The 22,965-nt window shown below is 65.3% G+C and overlaps 3 protein-coding genes across 3 annotated transcripts in view; 2 read left to right on the plus strand and 1 right to left on the minus strand.

Moving 5' to 3' along the window:
* Positions 1 to 22,965, plus strand: part of CERK (ceramide kinase) — a 161,279-nt gene that overhangs the window by 122,754 nt on the left and 15,560 nt on the right. The gene's annotated exons all lie outside the window — the stretch shown is intronic.
* On the minus strand, positions 611 to 10,581 carry TTC38 (tetratricopeptide repeat domain 38). Its single transcript, XM_056107098.1, has 14 exons — positions 10,471 to 10,581; positions 9,947 to 10,024; positions 7,716 to 7,797; positions 6,897 to 7,068; positions 6,061 to 6,234; positions 5,060 to 5,135; positions 4,815 to 4,934; positions 4,657 to 4,716; positions 4,176 to 4,214; positions 3,776 to 3,857; positions 2,696 to 2,861; positions 2,339 to 2,498; positions 1,510 to 1,583; positions 611 to 1,216 (listed from the first exon to the last, which is right to left on the minus strand). The coding sequence occupies exons 1-14, from the start codon at positions 10,501 to 10,503 to the stop codon at positions 1,123 to 1,125; spliced, it is 1,410 nt and encodes a 469-aa protein (XP_055963073.1). The 5' UTR covers positions 10,504 to 10,581; the 3' UTR covers positions 611 to 1,122.
* On the plus strand, positions 15,945 to 22,454 carry PKDREJ (polycystin family receptor for egg jelly). Its single transcript, XM_056107074.1, has 2 exons — positions 15,945 to 20,198; positions 20,277 to 22,454. Exons 1-2 carry the CDS (start codon positions 15,945 to 15,947, stop codon positions 22,452 to 22,454), a joined length of 6,432 nt encoding a protein of 2,143 aa, XP_055963049.1.

Below are 22,965 nucleotides of genomic sequence, written 5' to 3' on the forward strand. Positions count from 1 at the left end.
CAGCAGCTTCCCCACTGGGAAGACCCTGGGGACGGGGACAGTGGGCTGCCCGTAGGGGCCACTCCGGCCAACACCCTTTCCAGAGGCGACGGGACTCAGTGGGGCCGGCCGGGGTCGCGGCGGGCCCTGTCCACACTGCCCAGCGCTGCCGGGGCCCTTGCGCTGGGTCCAGGGGCCCAGGGCTGGGGCGCTCTCACCCACTGGGGGTCCACCGGGGGTCACTGTCCCTGCTCTGGGGTGAGGATCCCAGCACAGCCCCTCCCGGGCCCACTAACTGGGGCCCCCCCACGGGAGCTCCCATGTGCTCCCCGCGTTTGCTGCTGGCCCAGCCGGGGGTCTCAGCTGGGAGTCAGGCACAGGCCTGGGGGCTGCAGCGGTGGCCGGTCAGAAGGTCCTGCTTCTGGCCACGCTGTTTGTTGCTGGGCGTGAGCAGTCCTGGAGAAGGGGGCTCGGGCCGGGGTGCTGGCCGCCAGGTCCCCTCACCCCGGGCCGAGTGCCCTGTCCCCACCCGAGCTGTCCTCCCAGGACCCCAGGCCCAGCGACATGGAGATTGCAAAGGCACCAATGAACCATCAGATTTTATTCCAGGGATCTGTCCCCCCACCCCTGATTTTCAAACAGCTCAGCCCTCCCGACCACCTAGCGCCCAATCTAGGGTGGACAAGGAAACCCTCACCCTGGATTCAGGTCGGGGGCCCACAGAGGAAACTGCATCCACGGGTCCTCTCCGTGGACACGGCTCAGAACCAGGAACCAGCCCCGATGGCCCCCACAAGGCACGAGGGCCACCCCACGAGGCGAGGGCAGCTTTCGGGTCCTGAGCCACAGCAGGGCGGGGGTCCCTGCCCCAGCAAGAAGAGAGGGGCCGCGCTAGGCGTGACCCAGGATAAGGCACTATCGTCCCTGCATCTACAGACTGGACACTATGGTAAGGAAGACCCGTTAGCGGCTCACTGGGGCCCCTGGGTGGGGAGCAGGGTGCCCCAGAGGGGTGGGGCAAGACACCCCCGCCTGGACCCACCCGCCCCAGCCCAGCCCTCCAAGCTTGACTCTGGGGGGCCCCCTGGGAAAATGCAGCAGCAGCAGCAGCAGCAGCCAGGGGGCGTCACTTGGGGCGGGGGGTCACTGCAGGAGGTGGACGGCCGAGGCTTTGCGCAGGAGCCGCTCGGTCAGGGGCGAGTTGGGCTTCAGGGCGTCCCTCTCCACCAGCAGACTCCTGCAGAGACAGAGGCCCGTGCTGGAAGCGCCGAGGGGCTGGCCTGGGGCCGGGGTGGGGGTCCCAGGGCGGCTGGTAATGATGAGGCTTTCTCGTGGGGGTGCCCACCGACCCCCAAGGGCCAGACTGCACATCCCCCCCACGCCCTGTTCCCTCTGCTCCACGGCCACTCGGCGGGACCGGTCCCCAGCCCTGGTCACTCAGCAGCCGTGGGACGTCCAGCTGTGATTCCCGCCTGAGCAACCTGCTAACAAGGGGGATCCTGGCCTCAGCCCCGGCCGGCCGGGACTCACCGGGCCACGTTCCTGTAGGCCCCCTCCGAGCAGTTCAGGGCCGCGTGAATCAGCAGCTGGTTGAAGACGTCTCTCTGGAAGGGGATTGGGCCAGGCGGGAGGTATGGGCGGGCACAAGCAGGCGGTGGGCGGGGTAAGACCAGTTTCTTCTGAAGGGGATTGGGCAGTGCTGACATGTAGGCGGGGCACAGGCAAGCGGTGGGCGGGGCGAGATCAGCCTCTCTTGAAGGGGATTGGGCGGTGTGGGCATGTAGGCGGGGCACAAGCAGGCAGCGGGCGGGGTGAGACCAAGCCTCTCCAGAAGGGGTTTGGGCAGCGTGGGTGTGTAGGCGGGGCACAGACAGGTGGTGGGCGGGATGAGACCAGCCTCTCCTGAAGGGGATTGGGCGGTCAGGGAGTGTGGGCGGGGCACAAGCAGGCAGTGGGCGGGGGTGAGACCCGCCTCTCCAGAAGGGAATTGGGCAGTGCAGGTGTGTAGGCGGGGCACAGGCAGGCGGTGGGCGGGGTGAGACCAGCCTCTCCTGAAGGGGATTGGTTAGTGCAGACATATAGGCGGGGCACAAGCAGGCAGTGGGCGGGGTGAGACAGCCTCTCCTGAAGGGGATTGGGCGGTGCGGGCATGTAGGCGGGGCACAGGCAGGCGATGGGCTGGGTGAGACCAGCCTCTCCTGAAAGGGATTGGGCGGTCAGGGCGTGTGGGCGGGGCACAAGCAGGAGGTGGGCGGAGTGAGACTAGCTTCTCCCCAGGGGATTGGTCGGTGCGGGCGTGTGGGCGGGGCACAGGCAGGTGGTGGGCGGGGCGTAGGCAGGCTCCGCCGGGCGAGCTCACCTGCGCATTGCTGCCCCCGATCTCCACGATGCGGTAGCGGATGGGCAGCAGCAGGTCCAGCACGCGGTCCGGGTGGCCGCTCTGGGCCTCCACCAGGGCCTGGCACAGGGGCAGGCCCACGTCGCGGGCCAGGCGCAGCTGACAGTTCTCCCCCGGGGACCTGCCGGCCAGGAGGCGCCCTCAGCAGCCGGCGACGCTGGTCTCGTCTCCAGGCCCGTCCGGGTCCCCTCTGCCCGCCCTGGCCCTCCCCGAGCTCATCCGCAGGGGCCAACCACGCGTGGAAGCGCACACGAGGGGCAGCCCTGGGCACCCTCCGGCGGGCAGCGCCCCCCACCCCCGACCCCCCCCCCCACATACTCGCTGGCCTCCCGCAGCGTGGCCAGCAGCTCCTGCGTGGTCCCCGCGTCCCCCGCGCCCAGGGAGGCCATCAGGAAGTGTGCGTCATTGAACAGCAGGACATGGTCACGGGTGTGCTTCTGGGTCACGGGCAGAACGTCCCGCCACCGCTCACCCACCGAGACCCCTGGGAACACAGGGCAGGGCCTGGTGGGGCCGGAGCACGAAGCAGAGAGCCCACGGGCGGGTGGCCCACACCCCCCCTCCCAGATGGTCCAGGCGGTGACGCCTGCAGGAGGCCCAGGACAGCCCCTCCAGCAGCGCTCAGGGACGCTCCCCTGCCCAGTCCTGCTCCACACCCCTGACCCTGCCTCCCCCCTCAACTTGTTTCCTGAGGCTCCAGCCCACCCAGGCCATACTGTGACCCTCCTTCTCTTAGGGGCACAGGGAGGGAGGGAGGGAGGGAGGAGGGGAGGAGGGAAGGAGGGACGGGGGAGGAGGTGGAGGGAAGGAGGCAAGGTGGGAAGGAGAGAGGGAGGTGGAGAGGAGGGAGAGGGGAGGTGAGCCCCTGTCCAGCCCCGGGCTCCCGCTGACCAATCATGCCGGCCCCTTCCTTTGTCCCTCTCCCCCCCCTTCCCTGCAGGTGCTCTGCTGGTACCCCCAGCCCCGTCCCTGTCCCCCTCAGCTCCTGGTTCCAGTAAGTCTCCAAGACCTTCTGGAAACCTCTCACGGCGCAGGCTCAGGCCTGGGGTCCGGCTGCCCTGTTTCCTGGGTGGGGGTCTCGAGTGGGGTCAGGCTTGGCCCTGCCAGGCGGAACCTGCAGCGCTGGGCGGCTCCGCCTCCCCCTCGCTCCTGAACTCCCAGGGCTTGAGAAACTCTCTGCCCCTTGTCCCAGAAGCAGGGGTGGCACCTCGCCAGGGGGCAGGTGGCCGGAGGCCCAGAGCCAGCAGGCCTGGAGGCAGCGGGGGTGGGAATGTCCAGGAACACCCCCCCCACACACACACCCTGTGCCCGCAGGCCTGGCGCCAGGTATGGGAAGGGGCAGCGCCAGGGGAGCAGGCGGGAGGGCAGTTGTGGGCCGGGCGGGGGCGCGGGCCCCACCTTCCATCTGCAGCCGGTACAACATGGAGCAGCTGTCCACGACGTCCAGCATGGCCCCGCTGGCCTGCAGGCTGGGGAGGATCTGGGGGACGAGAGGGGGCTGAGGGCCCACCAGCTGGCCGGGGCTGGGGGGCCTGGCTGGGGGGGAAACAGGAAGCAACCCAATGCCCCACCCACCCCCACAGCAGAAGGGGGCCTCCGGGGACAGGCCTGGGTCAAATCGCCCATTCTGTGCCCGTCACGCCCTGAGCCCCCAGAGCCACACTCTGCCCGAGGAGAGGTCTGCAGGGGTGAGGGCAGCGGGAGACAGACTGTCTCTGGGCATGGCTGAGACCCTCCTGCCACCTCCCAGGCAGCGCTCAGCCCCAAGGCCATGGGCTTGCCACCAGCGAAGACTCACGTGGGTGTCGTAAATGCTCAGAGCCGCCTCGTACTCGCCCTGCAAAGCCGAGGTCCGGGGGTGGGAAGCAGGCAGAGAAGGTGAGGGGACATGGGGCTGGCGGTCAGAGCCCCCCCCACGGGCACCCGTCGGAGAAGTCCCGTCCCCTGGGCCGAGGCCCCCGCATGCTCTCGGGGACACCCGGGACCTGTGGCCTTCTGACCCCCCTTAGAGGGCCCAGTGCCCCCCCTCAAACCCGTCCCCTGACCCCGGGGAAAGTTTTTGCTGGGCAGCTGGACCCCTCAGCACCCGGCTAAGGACGGCTGAAACCCCCCCCCCCACCATGCCCACTTTGCCTCTGAGATGTGGCCCAGACACACTGGCACTGAGGCGGCACGGCTGCCCCCCTCGTGGGAGGCCTGGGTCCGAGCCCCACGTCCCGGGAGTGGACAGGATCTCCCCCCCCCCACACCCCGGCCCAGGCAGAGAAAGGGCCCGTCACCTTCTCGATCAGGTACAAGGCCCAATGCCAGTAGTTGTGGCAGGCGAGCATGTCGGAGTCCTGCGGAGAGAGAGACGCTGGCAGCCCTGGACAGCACCGTGGCCACCTGTGCCGGCTCCCAGCTCCCCCCGCGGGTCCCCACGGCTCCCGGGCCGGACCTTCCAGTGATGCTCCGAGCGCTCCATGAAGCCCAGGCCGGCCTGGACCTCGGCTCTCATCTCGTGGATGTGGGCGACCGTGTGCACTGACCAGGCGTCCGTGGGGTTCAGAGTCAGCGCCTGGAGGGGGCAGCGGGGGAACCCCGCGGTCAGGGTCCACGCTGCACAAGGTAGGGGCTGAGCAGAGGCTGGGCGGCCTGTCCCCCACGCCCTACAGGACGCTGAGTGACCGGCCAGGCACTGACCTCCTTGGCGAGCTTCTCCGCCTGATCGTACAGGTTGGTTTCCATCAGCCCGAAGGAGTAGATGCCTTTCACGTAGCTGGAGGGCGAGGGGACACGTGAGTCCCGTGCCGGGTTCCCGGGCAGCCACACTGACGTCAGCCGAGCACCCCAGGAGGGAAGTCTCAGGAGCTCAAGCCTCAAGGGCAAGGGCTGAGGCCCCCAGGGGCCCCATCACAACACAGGGGCTGCCAGGTCAAGGATACAGGCGCACACACGGGTATACACAGATCCGCACGTACACAGAGGCATACACAGATGCACACAAATATGCACCCAGGTATACACAGGTGCAGACACACACACACAGGTATACAGAGATGCACAGACACACATGGGTATACACAGGTGCACAGGTGCACACGCAGGTATACACAAGTGTACCGACACACACAGGTATACACAGAGGCACAGACAGAGACAAACACAGATACATGCAAGCACGTAACACACTCATGTATACACAGACACATCCAGACATGCACACACAGGTGTGTACAGATGCACACACTCACAGGTATACATAGATGCACCCAGACACACTACACACAGGTATACAGACACACACACACACAGACACACACACACACACAGGTATACAGATGTGCGAGCATATACACACACAGGCATACACAGACGCACCCAGGCACACACACACACACACACAGGCATACACAGACGCACCCAGGCACACACACACACACACACACACACAGGCATACACAGACACACCCAGGCACACACACACACAGGTACACACACTCCAGAGGGGGTGGGGACTACGGGCAGCGGGCAGGGCAGTAGCCACGCCCGGCCGGCCTCTCGGGCCTCCCAAGCCTGAAGAGGGCAACGGGGTCAGGCTTGGCCCCTCGATGACTGAGTGTCTGGAGCAGACCCCGAGGACAGTCCCGGCTGCGCAGGAAGGGGGGGTCTGAGGAGCCGGGAGACACGGCCCGGGCGCCCACCTGCTCAGGGGCATGTCGGCCGTCCAGAAGGGGTACACGCGGGCCACCGAGTCGCGCATCTGCTGCTGGTGGCCCAGGTAGAAGTAGGCGTCGTGGGAGAACTTGAGGGCGAGCATGTCGGTTGGGTGGTCCCGCAGAATCTCTTCCCAGCGCTCACACGCTTCCGGAAAGTTCCTGGAGGGCGGGCGCATGCTCTCAGCGGCGCGTTGGCACGGAGCGGGTTAACGGGCGGCGCTGGCACATGGCCTTGAGCTTGGGGACCCTGGTGTCCGATTCCAGGACAACCAAACGGGTCGGACGAGTCGCCACAGGAAGCCGGAGCACGAGGGGGGTCACGTCGCCCCACGCCCACTCACCAGCAAGGCCGGCAGAGGGGCTCCGAGCCTCTAGACCCGAGCCCCCAGACCCCAGCTCAGGTCCCCCGCTGTGGGGGGCAGCGGCAGGCCCAGGAAGCCCGGGGTAGAGCAGCCTGGTGGGGCCTGCCACAGAAGTGGCTTCTCTCACCGAGAACATTCTGGAAGGTTCTATCTTTCTGCTCTGCCCTTCTTTTGGCTTACGGCTTTGGGATTTTTTGTTTGGGGGCCAGACCCGGTAGTGCTCAGGGCTTCCTCCTGGCGCTGAGCTCAGGGGACCCAGGGGATACTAGGGCCATCCCTCAGCGGGTCTTGGGGGTCGGACTCAGGCGACCCCCGACCCGCTGCAACTGTCGCTAGGCCACAGAAAGGGGTCCCACCGCCCTCGTCTGACTCTAGTCACAGAAACAAAAACCGCCTGAGTGACCACGACTGGGCCGCGGCTGGCACGCTAAGCTGGACTCCGGCGCCGGGGCCGCTCACCCCTTCGCGAAACTCTCCACGGCAGACACGTGCAGTTGCTCCCGCGGCGTCAGCGCCTGGCCACGCGCCGTGTCCACCATGGCCTGCACGGCCTGCGCCAGCTCTCTGTCCAGCCGCACGGAGCTGCCTGTGCCGATCAGCACCAGCCCCGTGGCGATGGCGTGGCCCATGGCTGCGGGGAGGGGGGGAGCAGGGCCTTGGGGTGCGGCCGCCCGGACTCGGGGCCCAGGGCTCAGAGCACCCTGCCCCCCCAGAGCTCCCTCAGCTCCTGCCCTTCTGCCAGGTGAACGGGGCAGCCGGTGACCAGTGAGGAGAGTCACCACAACACGGGGTCACTTGGGGGCTGATCCCCGAGCACGGGGCCACGGGTCGTGCCTCTGGTGTGCTGAGTTCAGGGGCTCGGGGACCAGGGAGGGGGTCCTGGACTTGGCCCCCAGGCCTGGTGGGGGCAGGTGTCCACCGGCCCAGGCCACAACCAAGGAGCCAACTGGAGCCAACTGGGTCTGCGGGGAGCACCTGTCTGGGCCCACGGGGAGCACCAGTCTGGGCCCGCGAGGAGCACCTGCTCCTGAGCCCCGGGCAGACCCCAGGGGTGTCCCGTGGCCTCGCCCTTCCTCCTCGGCCTCTCCCAGCCCGGAAGCCACCCCCACAAGGCCCTGCAGTACTGGCAGCCTCACCAGCCCGCCTTAGCCACCGGCCCTTCCCTGCCATGGGTCGGACTTGGGCGCCCCCTCTCAGGGCAACCCCAAGTGCCGGTCTGGGGGGCGGAGGCGGGAAGGGATCAAACAGGGGCCCTGCACTCGGGAAGGTGCCACTCACCGAAGTTGGGGTCCGCGGCCTTGAGCCCCGACAGGCAGCCCTCGATGCCGCCGAGACTTTTGTCGTTGGTCCATTTCACGTACTGGAATGAAAAAAAGCAACAGCCTGGTCCCCCCCCGGCAGCCACTGGCCAAGGTGGCACTTCTGCCAAAGTCACTCTGGTCACCCAGAGGGTCTCAGCCCTGCAGCTGTGGCCCAGAAAAACCAGCAAGCAAGGCGCTGACCACTGACTCAGAGAAGCTCCCAGTGGGGGCAACGCTCCCCTGCCTCGGGGCCGTCCTGCCACTCAGAGCTGCAGCAGCCGGGGGGCCTGGGCCTGTCCCCTGCACCTTGTGGCCCCAGCTATTTCCCAGTGTGGCCCTGGGGCGCAGCAGCATATGGCCAGGCCCATGCCCAGGGACTTCGCACAGTCGGTGGTGGAATGTGTAGGCGGGCAGCCCTCAGCCCTGCGGTCGGTGCCATCACCTCAGGGGCCACCATGGGAATGCAAGAGGAACACGCAGGTACATGTGCACACGGACATGCACACATGCAGGTACACATGCACGCATGCAGGAAGGCAGGTATGCACACATATAGGAATGCAGGTACATGTGCAGACATGCAGGTACACGTACACACAGGTATGCGGGTACACACATGACACAGGTACGCAGGTACACACATAGGTATGCGAGGACATATCACAATCAATCACAACCATCCTGTTGTTCGTCGATTGCCTCGAGCAGGCCCCAGTAACGTCTCCTTCGTCCTAGCCCTGAGATTTTTTTTTTTAAAGTGCCACATTCGAGGCTCTGAAATTAGGAGAATGAAACCCTTCATTGTGACTGGTATTTGGCATATTGGGTACGCCACGGGGAGTTTGCCAGACTCTGCCGTGTGGGCAGGTTACATTCAGTAGCCTGCCAGGTGGTCCAAAGTAGGAATGAGAAGATAAGACGTCGAGGACATATGAAGAGAGATATTCAGGTACACATGCACACAGGTTTGTGAGGTCACATGAAAAGAGATATGCAGGTAAACACGCACGCAGGTATGCAGGTACACGTGCCCACAGGCATGCAGGTACACACGCAGATAGGTATGCAGGTACATGCAGGCAGCTATGCAAGTGCACACAAAGAGAGATATGCAGGTACACATGCACACATGCACGCAGGTATGCAGGTACACCCACACATGGGCATGCACGCATGCAGGAAGGCAGGTCTGCACACATGTAGGCATGCAGGTACACATGCAGATATGCAGGTGCACACGCATACAGGTATGCGAGTACACACGCAGACAGGTATGTGAGTACACGTGAAGAGATATATGCAGGTACACACACACAGGCATGCAGGTTCACACGCAGATAGGTATGTGGGTACATGCAGACAGGTATGCAAGTGCACATGAAGAGAGATATGCAGGTACACACGCACACATGCACGCAGGTATGCAGGTACACCCACACATGGGCATGCAGGCACGCACACATCCATGCACACAGGCCAACGGCACAGAGCGTGCACGTGTCCTATCACCCGCCTGACTGCGTGGATTAGCTTCTGGGCCTTCCCTCAGTCCTCGCACCAATGATGCACTTGGCCTCGGGGTGCTGCGCCAGCTCCCCAGAAGCTGTGCAAGCACAGCCCCAGGCCTCGGGGGGTCGGAGTCCCCAGTGCAGAGACACAGAACCCCGGAGCCGGTGGGCCACCACCCTGGGGGAGGAGCAGCGTGACCCGCGGAGGGCACAGACAGACAAGGGGTTCAGGGGCACGCGGCCAAGCTCTGCGGCTCTAGAAGCGTCCTTGCTCGCTGCTCCTGGCCAAAGTGCCCCCGCGGTGGCACCGTGCCAGCCAGCTCCAAGCCTCCACCTGGCAGAGCCGCTGGACCTCACCTCTGCGGCCTCCCCAACCAAGAGCCGGGTTAGACAAGCAGGGACGTCGCAGGGAGGGGTTGTGGCAGCCACCGGTGGAGCAGTCTACTCCCAGATTAACCCGGGGACCCCCCAAGCCTGAAGTGGGCAGCCACACATCCAGTCCTGCACAGGCCACCGGGCTGACTGCCAAGCCATTGCCATCACCTGCCATTCGAGAAGGGAGGTGCCCAGGGCAGGAACTCCACTGACGCCACCGTCAGCGGCTGCTGACTGTGAAAGCTCCCCCAACCCTTAGCTATGGCCCTGGCGGTGGCCCGCGGTGCTCGGGAGACGAGGAGATGGGCTCCGTCCACGGCGGTACCTGGGTCAGCGTGGCGTCGAACAGCTTGCAGGCCTCATTGCTGGTGGTGGAGAGGGGCAGGCCGGCGTCCTTCCACGCCTGCATGCAGCAACAACGGGACAGTGAGCTATGGCATGCAGCCCTCCACACACGCACACATACACACACTCACACACGCCCGGGAGCGTGTCCTGGCACCCAGCCCGGATGCCCCGCGGTGTGGGGTGCAGGTTTGCTGGACCAGGAGGCCTGGCTTGGGGCAGGCAAGCACCCCCGGACTTGCAGGCGGGCTCAGGGCACGCCGTCCCCGGGCCTCCCGGGAACTGCCCTCCCTGGGGCAGGGGGCAGAGTGGGGAGGGGACGCTGCCCGCCCCTGGCCTGGGTGAGGTCGGGCACCCACGCTGGGGACGGTCCCACCTTCCGTCTGGCCCCGACGATGCTCAGCAGAGTCCTGACAGCCGCCTGGGGGGGCCCGCGCGGGGGTGATCGGGGGAGGCGCCGGACCGTGGGGAGGTGGTCTCGGGCCCGGGCCGGCCTCCGCCTACCTGGCAGTCGCGCAGGGGCGCAGTCACGGCCATGGTGCCCACGACGCGGGGTCCGGAGGTCGCGGCTCTGCGCGGGGCCGATGTCTTCCGGGAGGCGTTGCTCCGGGCGGAGGGGCGTGGCTTACGGCGGAGGGGCGCGGCTCTACGGAGACGGGGGCGGGGCTTCAGGGCGGAGCTGCGCGGCTTGACGGCGGAGGGGGCGTGGCTTAGGCCGGAGGGGCGCGGCTCTACGGAGACGGAGGCGGGGCTTCAGGGCGGAGCTGCGCGGCTTGACGGCGGAGGGGGCGTGGCTTCGAGCGGCTTCGAGGCGGGGAGGGCGTGGTTCTGCGGCGGAGGGGCGTGGTCTCCCGGGTCGGGGCGGGGCTTCGAGCCGAGGGGGCGGGGCGGGGCGGCCGCGCTTCCCGGCCCGCTCACTGGCCGGCTGCGGACACACCCGCCGGCGCCGCCGAGTCACGCGCGCGGCCACCCCGAGACCCGGGCCCGGCTCCCCGGATGCCTGGAGCAATTCCGACATCTCCCGCTTCTCCTCGGCTCGGCCAGCACCCACAGCCTCTAGCTTCTCTGCGCTGAGACTTAAACTCCCCCCCCCCCACCCTTGTTGGGGCAGGGGAGACTGCAGGGGTCAGGAGCTGGCCGCGCGTGACGTCCACCCGGCTGTGATCTGGGCACCCCGTGTGGTTCCTCCGAGCACCACCAGGAGTGATCCCTGAGCAGAGCCAGGGGTAAACCCTGGGCAAAGCTGCGTGTGACCCCACCCCCTCTCCCCCCAATATATGCCCCACCCCCACCCCCACCGAAACACACACCTGATGCCCAAAGCGAGTGTTAGGGTCAGGATCAGATTCTGCACTTCCTTCCTTCAAAGTGGCTTGTTTTCACATCGGGGATTTGGGCCTGGTCACACAAGCCTTGCATTAAAATATTAGCTTGCTCTCTTACGTAAGAGACTTAGACCGTGAAACTCTCAGGGGGTAAGTCTTGTGATGTTGCATTTGGAAAAGGTTTCTTACGTGGTTCATGGTTCTTGCACTTATCCGATGGACAACAAACACAGTAAAATAAGAAAAGCTGGGTATGTCAAAATGAAAAACTCTTCTGCAATCTTTAGTTTTTTTTTTTTTTTATGGGAGAAGGTCAACTAGGAAATGGGAGAAATATTCGCCCCTCATATCTGGAATACGTTTAGTGGAGGCATACGTAAAGGCTCACCCAAAACAAGTCCACAAGAACAAAAAACCCTCAATTTTATTATTTATTTATTTATTTGGATTTGGGGCCACACTTGGAGACGCTCGGGGGGTTCTCCTGGCTCTGCGCTCAGGAATCACTCCTGGCGGTGCTCAGGGAACCACATGGGATGGCCAGAATCAAACTCGGGTCTTCCACATGCAAAGCCGGTACCTTACCAGCTGTACTATTGCTCCGGTCCCCTCAAAAAAATCTCAGTTTTAAAAAGAAGCAGAGGATGTGAGTGGGACATATTTCTTGGAAGATCTGCAAATAAATACTTGGGAGTGAGAGAAAGAACAGGAAGGGTTCAATAGAGAAAGTGCAAGGAAAGGGGTGAATATTGCAAGGGCAGAAGGACAGGTCAGGCCGCGCAGTGGCCACCCTCCTGCCCGCCCACCCGAGACCAGACACACAGCAAGAATGGACAGGATGAGCCTGAGACTGAAGTGGGGGCATCGAAGCTTCACGCAAGAATAAAACATCCAGAGTCGCCTTGTGAGTCAGAAAGTCTCCAGGAGGGAGCGTTGCCCTCGTGGGGGTTTCTCTCAGGAGTCCCCCCTGCTTCTGCCACCGCAGCCGTCCTGCTGCCTGGGTTCTGCAGCAAGAACTTTTTTGTTCCTGCTGCAAGCAGGACTGACCTCTTGCCTCTGGGAATCTGCAGCAAGGGGGGGTTTCGGCGGCCAGGGCGATGCAAGTCACGGCCACAAGGGGGTGCTACGGCAGCCCGGCAGGAAAATGAGCCACTCTCAGGGGCAGTGTCCAGCGGGCGGATGGGATGTAAGACCCCGCGGCTGATGTGGAAACAGACGGCGCCCCCAAAAGTGTTAGCTTCCTGGGGCTGCAGCGATAGCACAGCGGGGAGGGCGTTTGCCTTGCACGCGGCCGAGCCGGGTTCGACTCCCAGCATCCCATAGGGTCCCCTGAGCACCACCAGGAGTCATCCCTGAGTACAGAGTCAGGAGTAACCCCTGGGCATCGCTGGGTGTGACCCCCCCCAAAAAAAGTGCCAGCTTCCTGGGGCTGGAATGATAGCACAGCGGGTAGGGTGTTTGCCTTGCATGCGGCCAACCTGGGTTCGATTCCCAGCTTCCCATAGGGTTCCCCTGAGCACTGCCAGGAGGAATTTCTGAATGCAGAGCCAGGAGTAACCCCTGAGCATCGCTGGGTGTGACCCAAAAAGGAAAAAAAAAGTGCCAGCTTCCCCCCGCCACTGGCTTCCCAGCTACCTGCACACAGACAGACGCTCACAAGCGGCCTCCTCACTCCCGTCCCCAAAGCAGGGGACCCCAAGTGCCCAACAACAGACCCACAGGCAGGCAGGATCTGGGCACGCAGCCGCCGAGCACACAGGCAGGCCTCTGGGTCACGCCAAGTGCAAAAGTCTCAGACGGTTCCACTTTTGTGAGGCATGAGAGGAGCAACGCCACAGGTATCCGGGACTGGGCACCCGGGGATGGGCTTGCTGGTGGCCAGTTTTCTCCCGGGGAAGTGGACGTGTTTTGCGGATGATAGGTTTGGCGGCAGCACCACGCCCGAAGGTGATACAAACCATCTTGTTTCCCCATCCCGTTTGCACGCGTGGACTCACACAGCTTGCCAGGCTCGCATTCCCACTTTTTTTTTTTAATTCTTTAATTTTTATTAGTGAGACACCAGGGCTGGAACGATAGCACAGCAGGTAGGGTGTTCCCTTGCATGCAGCCAACATGGCCGACCCGAGTTCGATTCCTCCGCCCCTCTCGGAGAGCCCGGCAAGCTACGGAGAGTATCTCGCCCACATGGCAGAGCCTGGCAAGCTCCCGGTGACGCATTCGATATGCCAGACACAGTAACAACAAGGTCTCCAATGGAGACATTACTGGGCCCGCTCGAGCAAATCAATGAACAGTGACAGTGACAGTGACAGTGAGACATCATTAGGTACAGTTGTAGACTTACAAATTTTTGTGCTTGGGTTTCAATTATACAATGATCAAACACCCATCCCTCCACCAGTGCCCATTTCCCACCACCACGAATCCCAGTATCCCTCCCACCCCCCATCCCCCCATCCCCCCCGCCTCTATGGCAGGGCACTCCCTTTTGTTCTTTCTCTCATTTGGGGTCCTGAGTTTCGCAAGAGAGGCATTGAGTGGCAATCATGTTTGGTCTATAGTCTACTTTCAGTATGCTTCTCCCATCCTGGGAGGATCCTCCCAACACCCATTATTTGGTGCTCCCTTCTCTATCTGAGCTTCCTTTTCCCCTAGCATGTGTGGCTGGCCTCCAAGTCATGGAGCAAAATTCCTGGTACTAATCTCGGCCACTCCTGGGTGTTAGTCTCCCATTTTGTTGCTTTATGTTCCCAGATGAATGCAATCTTTCTGTGTCTATCCCGCTCTTTCTGACTCATTTCGCTTAGCATGATACTTTCCATGTAGTGCCACTTGTATGTAAATTTCATGACTTCATCTTTTCTAACAGCTACATAGCACTCCATTGTGTAAATGTACCAAAGTTTCTTTAACCAGTCATCTGTTCTCGGGCACTCAGGTTTTTTTTCCAGATTCTGGCTATTGTAAAGAGTGCTGCAATGAACAAACAAGTGCAGATGTCACTTGACTATACTTTTTTCACATTCCAACTTTATTATTATTTTTTTTTGTCTTTTTACATCACACCTGGCAATGCTCAGGAGTTCCTCTCGGCTCTGCACTCAGGAATGACTCCTGGCGGTGCTCGGGGGACCCTATGGGATGCTGGAAATCGAACCCGGGTCGGTTGCGTGCAAGGCAAACGCCTCCCCGCGGTGCTATCGCTCCAGCCCCACGCATTCTTTTATCTTTCATTTCTGCAGTGCCAGGGACGGCATTCCACGCCCCCGCAGTACGGGGCCTGTGCTCTGCCCTGGCCCGCCCCCCACCCCCCTGAACCTTCCAGGCTTTGCTTTTAATGTCTCACACCCCCAAACAGAAGTCTGGTAAGCATTGGGTTGGTGCCTTGGAAGAGGCCTGGCCCAGGTAGGTGCCCAGGTCGGAGAAGAAGAAAGAGTCGCATGACTCACGCTGGATCAAAACAGAGGGAAAACGTAACCGGAGGGATAATAAAAAACAAATAACCAAGGAGGCCCCGGGCCAACCACATCAATGATGAAGTGGTGGTAACTGCATTAAAGGCTGATGGTCTAAATACTTCAACGGGAGGGGAGGGTTCACTGCCAGGGAGAGAGGGCTCAGAGGACCGAGATCATCCACACTCCTGGCACCGCACACATACACGGTCAAGTACCTCAGGGCGTGGGCCCTAAACACTGCTGGGGGTGGTCCCCAGCACCCCAGCACTGACGGGTGGGGCACAAAACAAAATAAAACTTAAGGGGCCGGAGCGATAGCACAGCGGGGAGGGCGTTTGCCTTGCACGAGGCCAACCCGGGTTCGATTCCCAGCATCCCATAGGGTCCCCCGAGCACTGTCAGGAGTAATGCCTGAGTACAAGAACCAGGAGTAAGCCCTGTGCATCGCCAGGTGTGACCCCCAAAATAAAAATAAATAAAAATAACTTAAAATAAAGCCTCCTACCCTCAACATTTTGTAATAAGTGAAAGATAAAATAAGTTCAGAGAGCCCCAAAGACACGAAGAAGCGGGGTCCTGCCGGCCTGCGAGAAGGACTCCGTGTTGGCCGTGGAGCATAGGATGGGACAGACCCAAGATGGGGTGGGGGGGTCCCTGGCTCACCCTGCAGCCCTGTCCACTGCAGGCACCCGGCTCTGTTCACTGGGCCTGCCTCAGTGGCACTTCCAGAGGCCCCGGGACGTGAGCCAGCAGCGGAAATACTTTCTAGTGTCCGACTAAAACAAAGGCGGCCCTGGCCCGGTCACTCACTGTCCACCGCAGGGGGTTCCTGCCACACGGGGGCTTGTGAGAGGGGATGTGGGCGGTGACCCCACTTGTGCGCCCCAGGTGGGTTGGGGACGGGCGGGGCTGTGCTCCCAGCTCCCCTCCGGGCCTGCCTGGCGGTCAGTGATCCTGGACATCCCAGCTGAGTCCCACCTAGGTCTAGCCCCCGGCTCTCAGCGACCCCCACGACTCCCCATCGCCGCCCCCAGCTCCCCTCAGCTCCAACGCCCTCTCCCCTGCAGCCGGACCCTCTCGCCGCTGGGCCCCGTGACCCCAGCCCCCCTGACCGACGCCCCGAGCCCCGTGACCTCGTGACCCCGCGGGCGGCCGTTGGCCACTCGCAGCGTCCTCCCAGCCGGCCGGCGCCATGCGGCCTGGGCCCACGCTGCTGCTCCTGGCCCTGGCCCTGGGCCCCCTGCCCGCGCCCCGGCTGCGCCCTGTCCCGCCGCCCGGGACCCCGGCCCGTTTCCCCCTGGGGGCCGAGGGGGCCGCGCCGAGCCGCCAGGTGGGTGCCCGCGCCCCCGCCCCGCGCGCGCGCCCGGCCCGTGCGCCCCTGCGCGCGCCCCTGATCCGTGCGCCCCTGATCCGTGCGCCCCTGCGCGCGCGCCCGGCCCGCCAGGTCCTTCAGCCTTGCACCATCCAGAACCTGAAGATCACGTCGGACCGGGGCCTGTCCCCGCTGGTCCTGAACCGCAAGCTGACCGCGACCCTGGACGGGAACGTGCGCGTGGACTGCCCGCAGGCGCAGGACAGGCTGGAGAGGTGGCAGGTGCTGGCTCTGCGGTCCATGGGCGACCCGCACCGCTGGCACAGGTCTCTGAAGCTCAACCTGGTGACGGGCAAGGAGCGCTGGGTCCTGCTCATCCCCAGCAACTTCTTAGCTCCGGGCCTGTATGCCTTCAACTTCTCCCTCAGCCTCCTCAGCGCCGGCCGGGAGTTGGCGAAGGCGTCCGACCGCTTCTACATCACCTTCGTCAGAAGCCCCCTGAAGGCAGTCCTCCAGGGGCCCCCGAACCTCACCATAAGCTTCGCCGACCCGCTGGTCCTGAACGGATCGTCCTCCTCGGACCCGGATGCCGACAAGAACCCCTTCGACGGGATGCAGTTTGCGTGGTACTGCAGCACCGACGCTGCCCTCCTCCAGGACCCCCTGCAGCTCACAGGGAGGGACCACCTGTGTCTCCCAGAGCAGACATCTCTGCTGTGGCCGGGCCCCCAGGGCTCAGTCCTGGCGCTCCCGCCCAGGACCCTCCGAGGCGGCGGCACGTACTTTTTCAAAATGGTCATCCAGAAGAGAAGCCGGAGTGCGTCTGCCGAGAAAACGGTCCAGGTGGAGCCCGGGCCCCCGCCGCCCACCAACATCACGTGCCTGGGAAACTGCGGCCAAGTCCTGATGGTCTCGGAAGCCTTCTCCCTGTGTGCCAACTGCACCCAGTGCACCCCCCGCGACGCGTACACGTGGTCCCTGGCGTCGGACGCCGGGCAGGAGCTTCCGTTCGACTGGGAGTCGCACACTACCACCGGGAGGGCGGGTGCCTGTGTGTCCCTGAAGGCCTTCGCGTTCCAGGGCCTCCCAGAAGCGGGCTACCGGGTGCGGGTGCACCTGAGCACGTGGGGCGGCAGGACCGTGAGCCTGGCGCACGCCTTCACCGTGAACCAGCCCCCCCAGGCCGGGAAGTGCCGCGTGCGGCCGGCCGAAGGCACCTCGCTGCTCACCCACTTTGTCGTCCAGTGCCGGGACTTCCGGGACAAGGACACCCCGCTGACCTATAAGATCATCGTCTCCGACCTGCGCGGGTTCGGCACCATCAGCTCCCTGGAGGAGAACACGCTGGGCGCCATCCTGTACCTGGGGAACGCGTCGAGCGTGGCCACGTCCTTCCTGCCCCCCGGGGACCCCGCCAACCGCGACTCCCTGAAGCTGTACGCGCAGGTGTCGGACGCCCGCGGGGCCTTCTCGCAGGTGGCCTTCCGGGCCCGGGTGCACGCGCCCACCCGCGCCATCTCGTCGGCGGCGCTGCTGGAGCAACTGGGCAACCTGACCACGGCGCCCGCCCGCAGCGCGGCGTCCGAGGTGAGCGACAGGGACGTCGAGGTGGCCGGCTACCTCTTCTACCTGGTGGCGGCCATGCTCAAGGACGTGCAGCTGGGCCAGGAGCAGCAGTCCGAGCGCGAGAAGCTGTACGAGGAGCTCGTCTCCAAGGCCTCCCTGCTGCCCCTGGACACGGCGGAGCAGATCGGCCAGGTGGTCATGCTGCTCGCCAAGCTGACCGAGGTGGCCGAGGACCTGCCCCGGGCCATCCAGATCCAGGCCCTGGTGAGGATCTGGCAGGCCAACGAGGCGCTGCAGAAGCACCGGGGGGACGAGCACTTCGACACGGAGCAGGTGGAGGCCGTGTGCACGGGCGTCCTCACCACCCTGTCCAACCTCCTGCACCACACCAGCCCCCACGAGGTGGCCGAGGAGCCGCTGTACGTGCTGCAGGGCCTGGTGGCCACCGTGCTGGCCGGGAAGGTCCCGAGCAACGAGACCACCACCCTGAGGAGCGCCAGCGTCAACATCTACGTCCGGAAGACGCCCAGGTGGAACGCCAGTGTCCTCTGCGAGGAGGACCCGGCCGGCCCGGCCTGCTTCCAGCCCACGCTGACCCCAGCCAGCGTGGAGAGCCTGCCCGAGGGCTCGCCCGTCTCCATCATGTTCTGCATGTTCGCCGCCGACCCCTTCCCCTGGCTCGCGGCCCCGGGGCCGAGCCCGGTCCGGGTGGCCGGCTTCCGCGTGACGGGGACGGCCCCGAACGGCGACACGGTGGACGTCGTCCCCGACGTGACGGACACGCTCCTGCTCCGGACCAACCTGAGCGACGGCCTCTTCCCCCTCACCGTGGGGCCCGACCACCGGTCGGAGGAAACCGGGGAGCCGGGGAGGGTCACCTCGGGGGCGTTCAGCTTCGAGCTGGGCGGCACGGCCCAGGAGGTGCTGGTCTACATCCTGACGGAGGTGACGGTGCTGTTCACCGCCTCGCTCTACGCCGGCCGCACGGTCTCCGAGGCGGCCCTGGTCGCCACCTTCCTCGTGCCCCCCGACGGCCCCCCCGTGGCCAACCACAGCGACCGCTTCGACCCGGCCTGCCCAGTGGCCTCGGCCCACGTGCTCTGCCTGTCCCCGTCCCTGCTGCGGCTGGCGGCCGAGAGGAACCCCGAGGCACCGGCCTGGCTGGTGGTGCTGCTGCGGGCGCCACGCTTCGTCTCGGGCCCCACCGACCAGCTCGTGAACGTCTCCGTGCTGCGCCTGCAGTGCCTGGACATGGCGGGCGACTACGGCGAGTGGCGGGAGCACACGTGCGGGCTGGGGGCACACACCACCTGGGCGCAGGTGCACTGCGTGTGCACGGCGCGCGCGGGCCACCTCCGCGCCCGGCGGCAGCTCCGCTTCTTCGGGGCCACCGGCGAGCAGCTCCGGACCCACTTCCTGAGCTCCCGCGTCCTGGTGGCCCCCAACTTCGTGGACCTCCGGCTCGAGGTCATCAAGACCGTCCCCCAGAACCCCGTGACGCTCCTGACCGTCGTCCTCGTCATGGGCCTCTACGTGGCCTTCGCCTTCTGGGCCCTGCACCGCGACGAGACTGACCAGTTCCTGCGGGACCACGTCATCGTCCTGCCCGACAACGACCCCTACGACAACGTCTGCTACCTGCTCACCGTCTTCACGGGCAGCCGCTGGGGCGCCGGCACCCGGGCGGACGTCTTCGTCCAGCTGCGGGGCACGGAGGGGGCGAGCGACGCCCACTGCCTGAGCCACCCGCAGGTCAAGGCCCTCTACCGGGGCAGCATCCACACCTTCCTGCTGACCACGCGCAGCGACCTGGGCGACCTGCGGTCCGTCCGCGTCTGGCACAACAACGAGGGCTGGGCGCCCGGCTGGTACCTGAGCCGACTCAAGGTCGAGAGCCTCTTCAGCCGGCACATCTGGCTCTTCCTGTGCCGGACGTGGCTCTCGGTGGACACCTCCCTGGACGAGACCTTCTCCCCGATGCCCGCCGACCGCAGGCTGGCCCCGGGCGACTACTTCCTCATCGACTGCGTCCACAGCCTGGGCGCCGACCACGCCTGGTTCTCCGTCTTCTCCGGCGTGGTGGGCAACCGCTTCGACCGGCTGCAGCGGCTCTCCTGCTGCCTGGCCATGCTGCTGGCCTCCCTCGTCACCAACATCATGTTCTTCTCCCTCGAGCCCGAGGACCACGAGGGGCCCGTGGCCTTCCAGTACGTGGAGACCATGGTCATCGGCTTACAGAGCTGCCTCATCACCCTCCCCGTCCAGCTGGTCATCGCCGCCCTGTTTGTCTATTCCCAGAGGCGGCCGCAGGCCGAGCTGGAGGACGTGACCCCCCAGGCGGCCCCCAAGCCCAGCCCGGAGGCCGGCCACTGGGAGGAGCGCCTGCAGGTCTGGTACACCGAGGAGGCGGCCAAGGCTCAGAAGAAGTCGCTGCGGAAGCAGCACGCCCACGGCGCGCTGGGCAGGGCGAAGGCCAGGAGGACCCGCCTGCTCTTCCGGATGCCCGAGTCCCAGAGCCCCACCCAGCCCCACAGGAACGCCAGCGCCACCAGCCTTCGGGACATGCCCGTGTCCCGGCGCCTCTCCCAGACCCACGGGAAGGCCAGCTCCGTGGCCAGCTCCGTCAGCGTCCGCGACACGCCCCAGCACCGCCACAGCACGGAATCCCTGCACCCGGACCCGGCGTCCCGCCAGGAGAAGCCCCCGATCATCCTGGGGTCCACGCGCCTGAAGTCGGCGGCCCCCCCGCAGAGGAAGCCCCACTTCGTCCTGCCCGGCTGGTGCGTCTTCCTCGCCTGGTTCCTGGTGTTCGCCGTCTCCAGCGTCTCCTCCGCCTTCATCATCTTCTACGGGCTGACGTACGGCTACGAGAAGTCCGTCGAGTGGCTCCTGGCCTCCTTCTGCGCTTTCTGCCAGTCCGTGCTGGTGGTGCAGCCCCTGAAGATCATCCTCGTCTCGGGCTACCGCACCAGCCAGCCCAAGTACGCCAAGAACCTCCCGTGGACCAGCAACTACCACTACATGCAGATCCAGCTGCGGCCCCGGGACCTGAGCCCCGAGGAGACCGAGGCGCTGCACCAGGACATCGTCGCCCTCCGCCGCTCCCGCATGTACCAGCCCCTCACCGAGGACGAGGTCCGGATCTTCCAGAGGAAGCAGCGGGTGCGGAAGCGGGCGCTGCTCTTCCTGGGTTACGTGCTCACCCACGTGCTCTTCCTGGCGCTGCTCCTGGCCCTGGTGGCCGCGCTGGGCCACGCCGGCAGCTTCCACTACAGCCGCTTCCTCCGCGACTGCTTCTCCCCGGGCCTGGGCGCCGTCACCGAGCTGCAGGACGTCTACGAGTGGCTGGGCCGCGTGCCCGTGCCCCTGTTCCACAACGAACAGGACCCCACCTTCCTCCCCGACAGCTCCTCCAAGATCCTCGGCCTCCCGCGGCTGCGACAGGTGCGGGCCGAGCCCGGCAAGAAGTTCTGCCTGCCCGCCCAGACGCTGGGCCCCGGCCGGAACCGGGGCCGGGTCCGCTGCCACCCCCCGGAGTCCGGGGCCGACCGCGAGGACACCAGGAACTACTCGAGCGCCTGGGGCGCCGTCGTCTCCACCCAGAGGGCCGACGGGTTCCTCTACCAGCCGCCGGAAGCGCAGGGGGCCTACGTGTCCTTCGGGGTCCTGGACGCCTACGGGTCCGGCGGCTACGCCTTCTACTTCTACCCCGAGGAGCAGCGTTTCAACTCCACGCTGAGGCTCGCGGACCTGCAGCGGGACCGCTGGCTGGACGGGCGCACGCGGGCCGTGGTCCTGGAGCTGACCACCTTCAGCCCCGACGCCGGGCTCCTTGGCAGCCTGTCCGTGCTGTTCGAGGTCTCGCCGCTGGGCGCGGTCAACGCCAGCCTCGCCCTGCACTCGTTCACGCTGGCCGACCTCGACCGGGAGACGTCGGCGGAGGCCTACCTGTACGCGGCCGTCCTCCTCTTCTTCGCGGCCTATGCGCTGGACGAAGCCTACGTCATGGGCCAGGAGGGCACCGCCTACCTGCGGAGCGTCTACAACTGGCTCAACCTGACCCTCAAGGGCCTCTTCGCTGTGGGCATCGCGCTCTTCGCCTGGAAGCACGTTCTGGCCACGCGCCTGATCCGCGCCCACGTGGCCCACCCGGCGGCCTTCGTGCCCTTCCACGCCGTGGCGCAGCTGGACGGCGCCGTGAGGGTCGTCCTGGGCTTCCTCATCTTCCTGAGCGTCCTGAAGAGCCTGCGGTACTCGCGCGCCTTTTACGACGTCCGCCTGGCGCAGCGGGCCATCCAGACGGCCGGGCCGGCCATCGGCCACGTGGCCCTCATCGTGGCCGTCTACTTACTCGTCTTCATGGTCTTCGGCTACCTGGTGTTCGGCCAGCACGAGTGGAACTACAGCAGCCTGGCGCACGCCACGCAGACCGTCTGCTCCTACTGTGTCTCGGCCTTCCGCAGCACCGAGTTCTCGGGCGGCCGCGATGGGGCCCTGGGCCTGCTCTTCCTCGCCTCCTTCCTGCTGGTGATGGTCTGCGTGCTCGTCAAACTCTTCCAGGCCGTGATCCTGTCGGCCTACGAGGGCCTGAAGCAGCCCGTGTACGAGGAGCCGTCGGACGAGGCGGAGGCCGTGACCTACCTGTGCCGGAAGCTCCGGGCCGCGCTGGCGTTCCTGCGGTGCCAGCCGGAGCCCCAGTACGAGCCGGAGCCCGAGTTCCTGGTGGGCATGGTGTACGGGCAGCCGCTGAAGAAGGACCGCCGGTACCTGGGACTCAAGACGCGGAACATCAGCGGGCGGAGAATGGTCTACCTGGTGGTCTGACGGGCGCTGGCCCCAACCCCCGCGGCTCGGAATTCCACCCGCTCTACCTCTGGGCAGGCCGGGGGGGAGCTTCCAGCGCTGACGGCAGGTCAGGGGGCTGGAGAGCCCCCCCAGGTAAGGGAGGGGCCCTCCCACCCCGCCCCCCACTGGCAGAGCCCTTCCGGAGCACAGCTGTGGTGGGTGCAAAGGCCCCGCCGGGGGCCTTCGTAGACCAGGGGCGGCGAGCCCCAGGCCCCGCATCCCAGCCGGCCAGGGCCACCGTCCCCGTCACCAGGGCGGAGGGTGAAGGGCTGGGGGAGGCCACGGCGCTCTGTGGCCACGGCACACGGCATGTGGCTCGGGCTGACGGGTCTCGGGCGTGCCTGGGCTGGGCGTGGGGTGTCCAGGAGCACGGAGATGGGGGTCCTGCTCCTGCAGCGGGTGGGTGGCTCGCCCACGCAAGTCGCTCCAGGCTTTGTGGAAATTAAACCTGAGTTTTCTTCAGGAGGTGTGCGGATTCTGGGGGAGGGTC

Source organism: Sorex fumeus, unplaced genomic scaffold (assembly GCF_029834395.1).
Source record: "Sorex fumeus unplaced genomic scaffold, SorFum_2.1 ptg000153l, whole genome shotgun sequence".
NCBI classification, from domain to species: Eukaryota; Metazoa; Chordata; class Mammalia; order Eulipotyphla; family Soricidae; genus Sorex; species Sorex fumeus.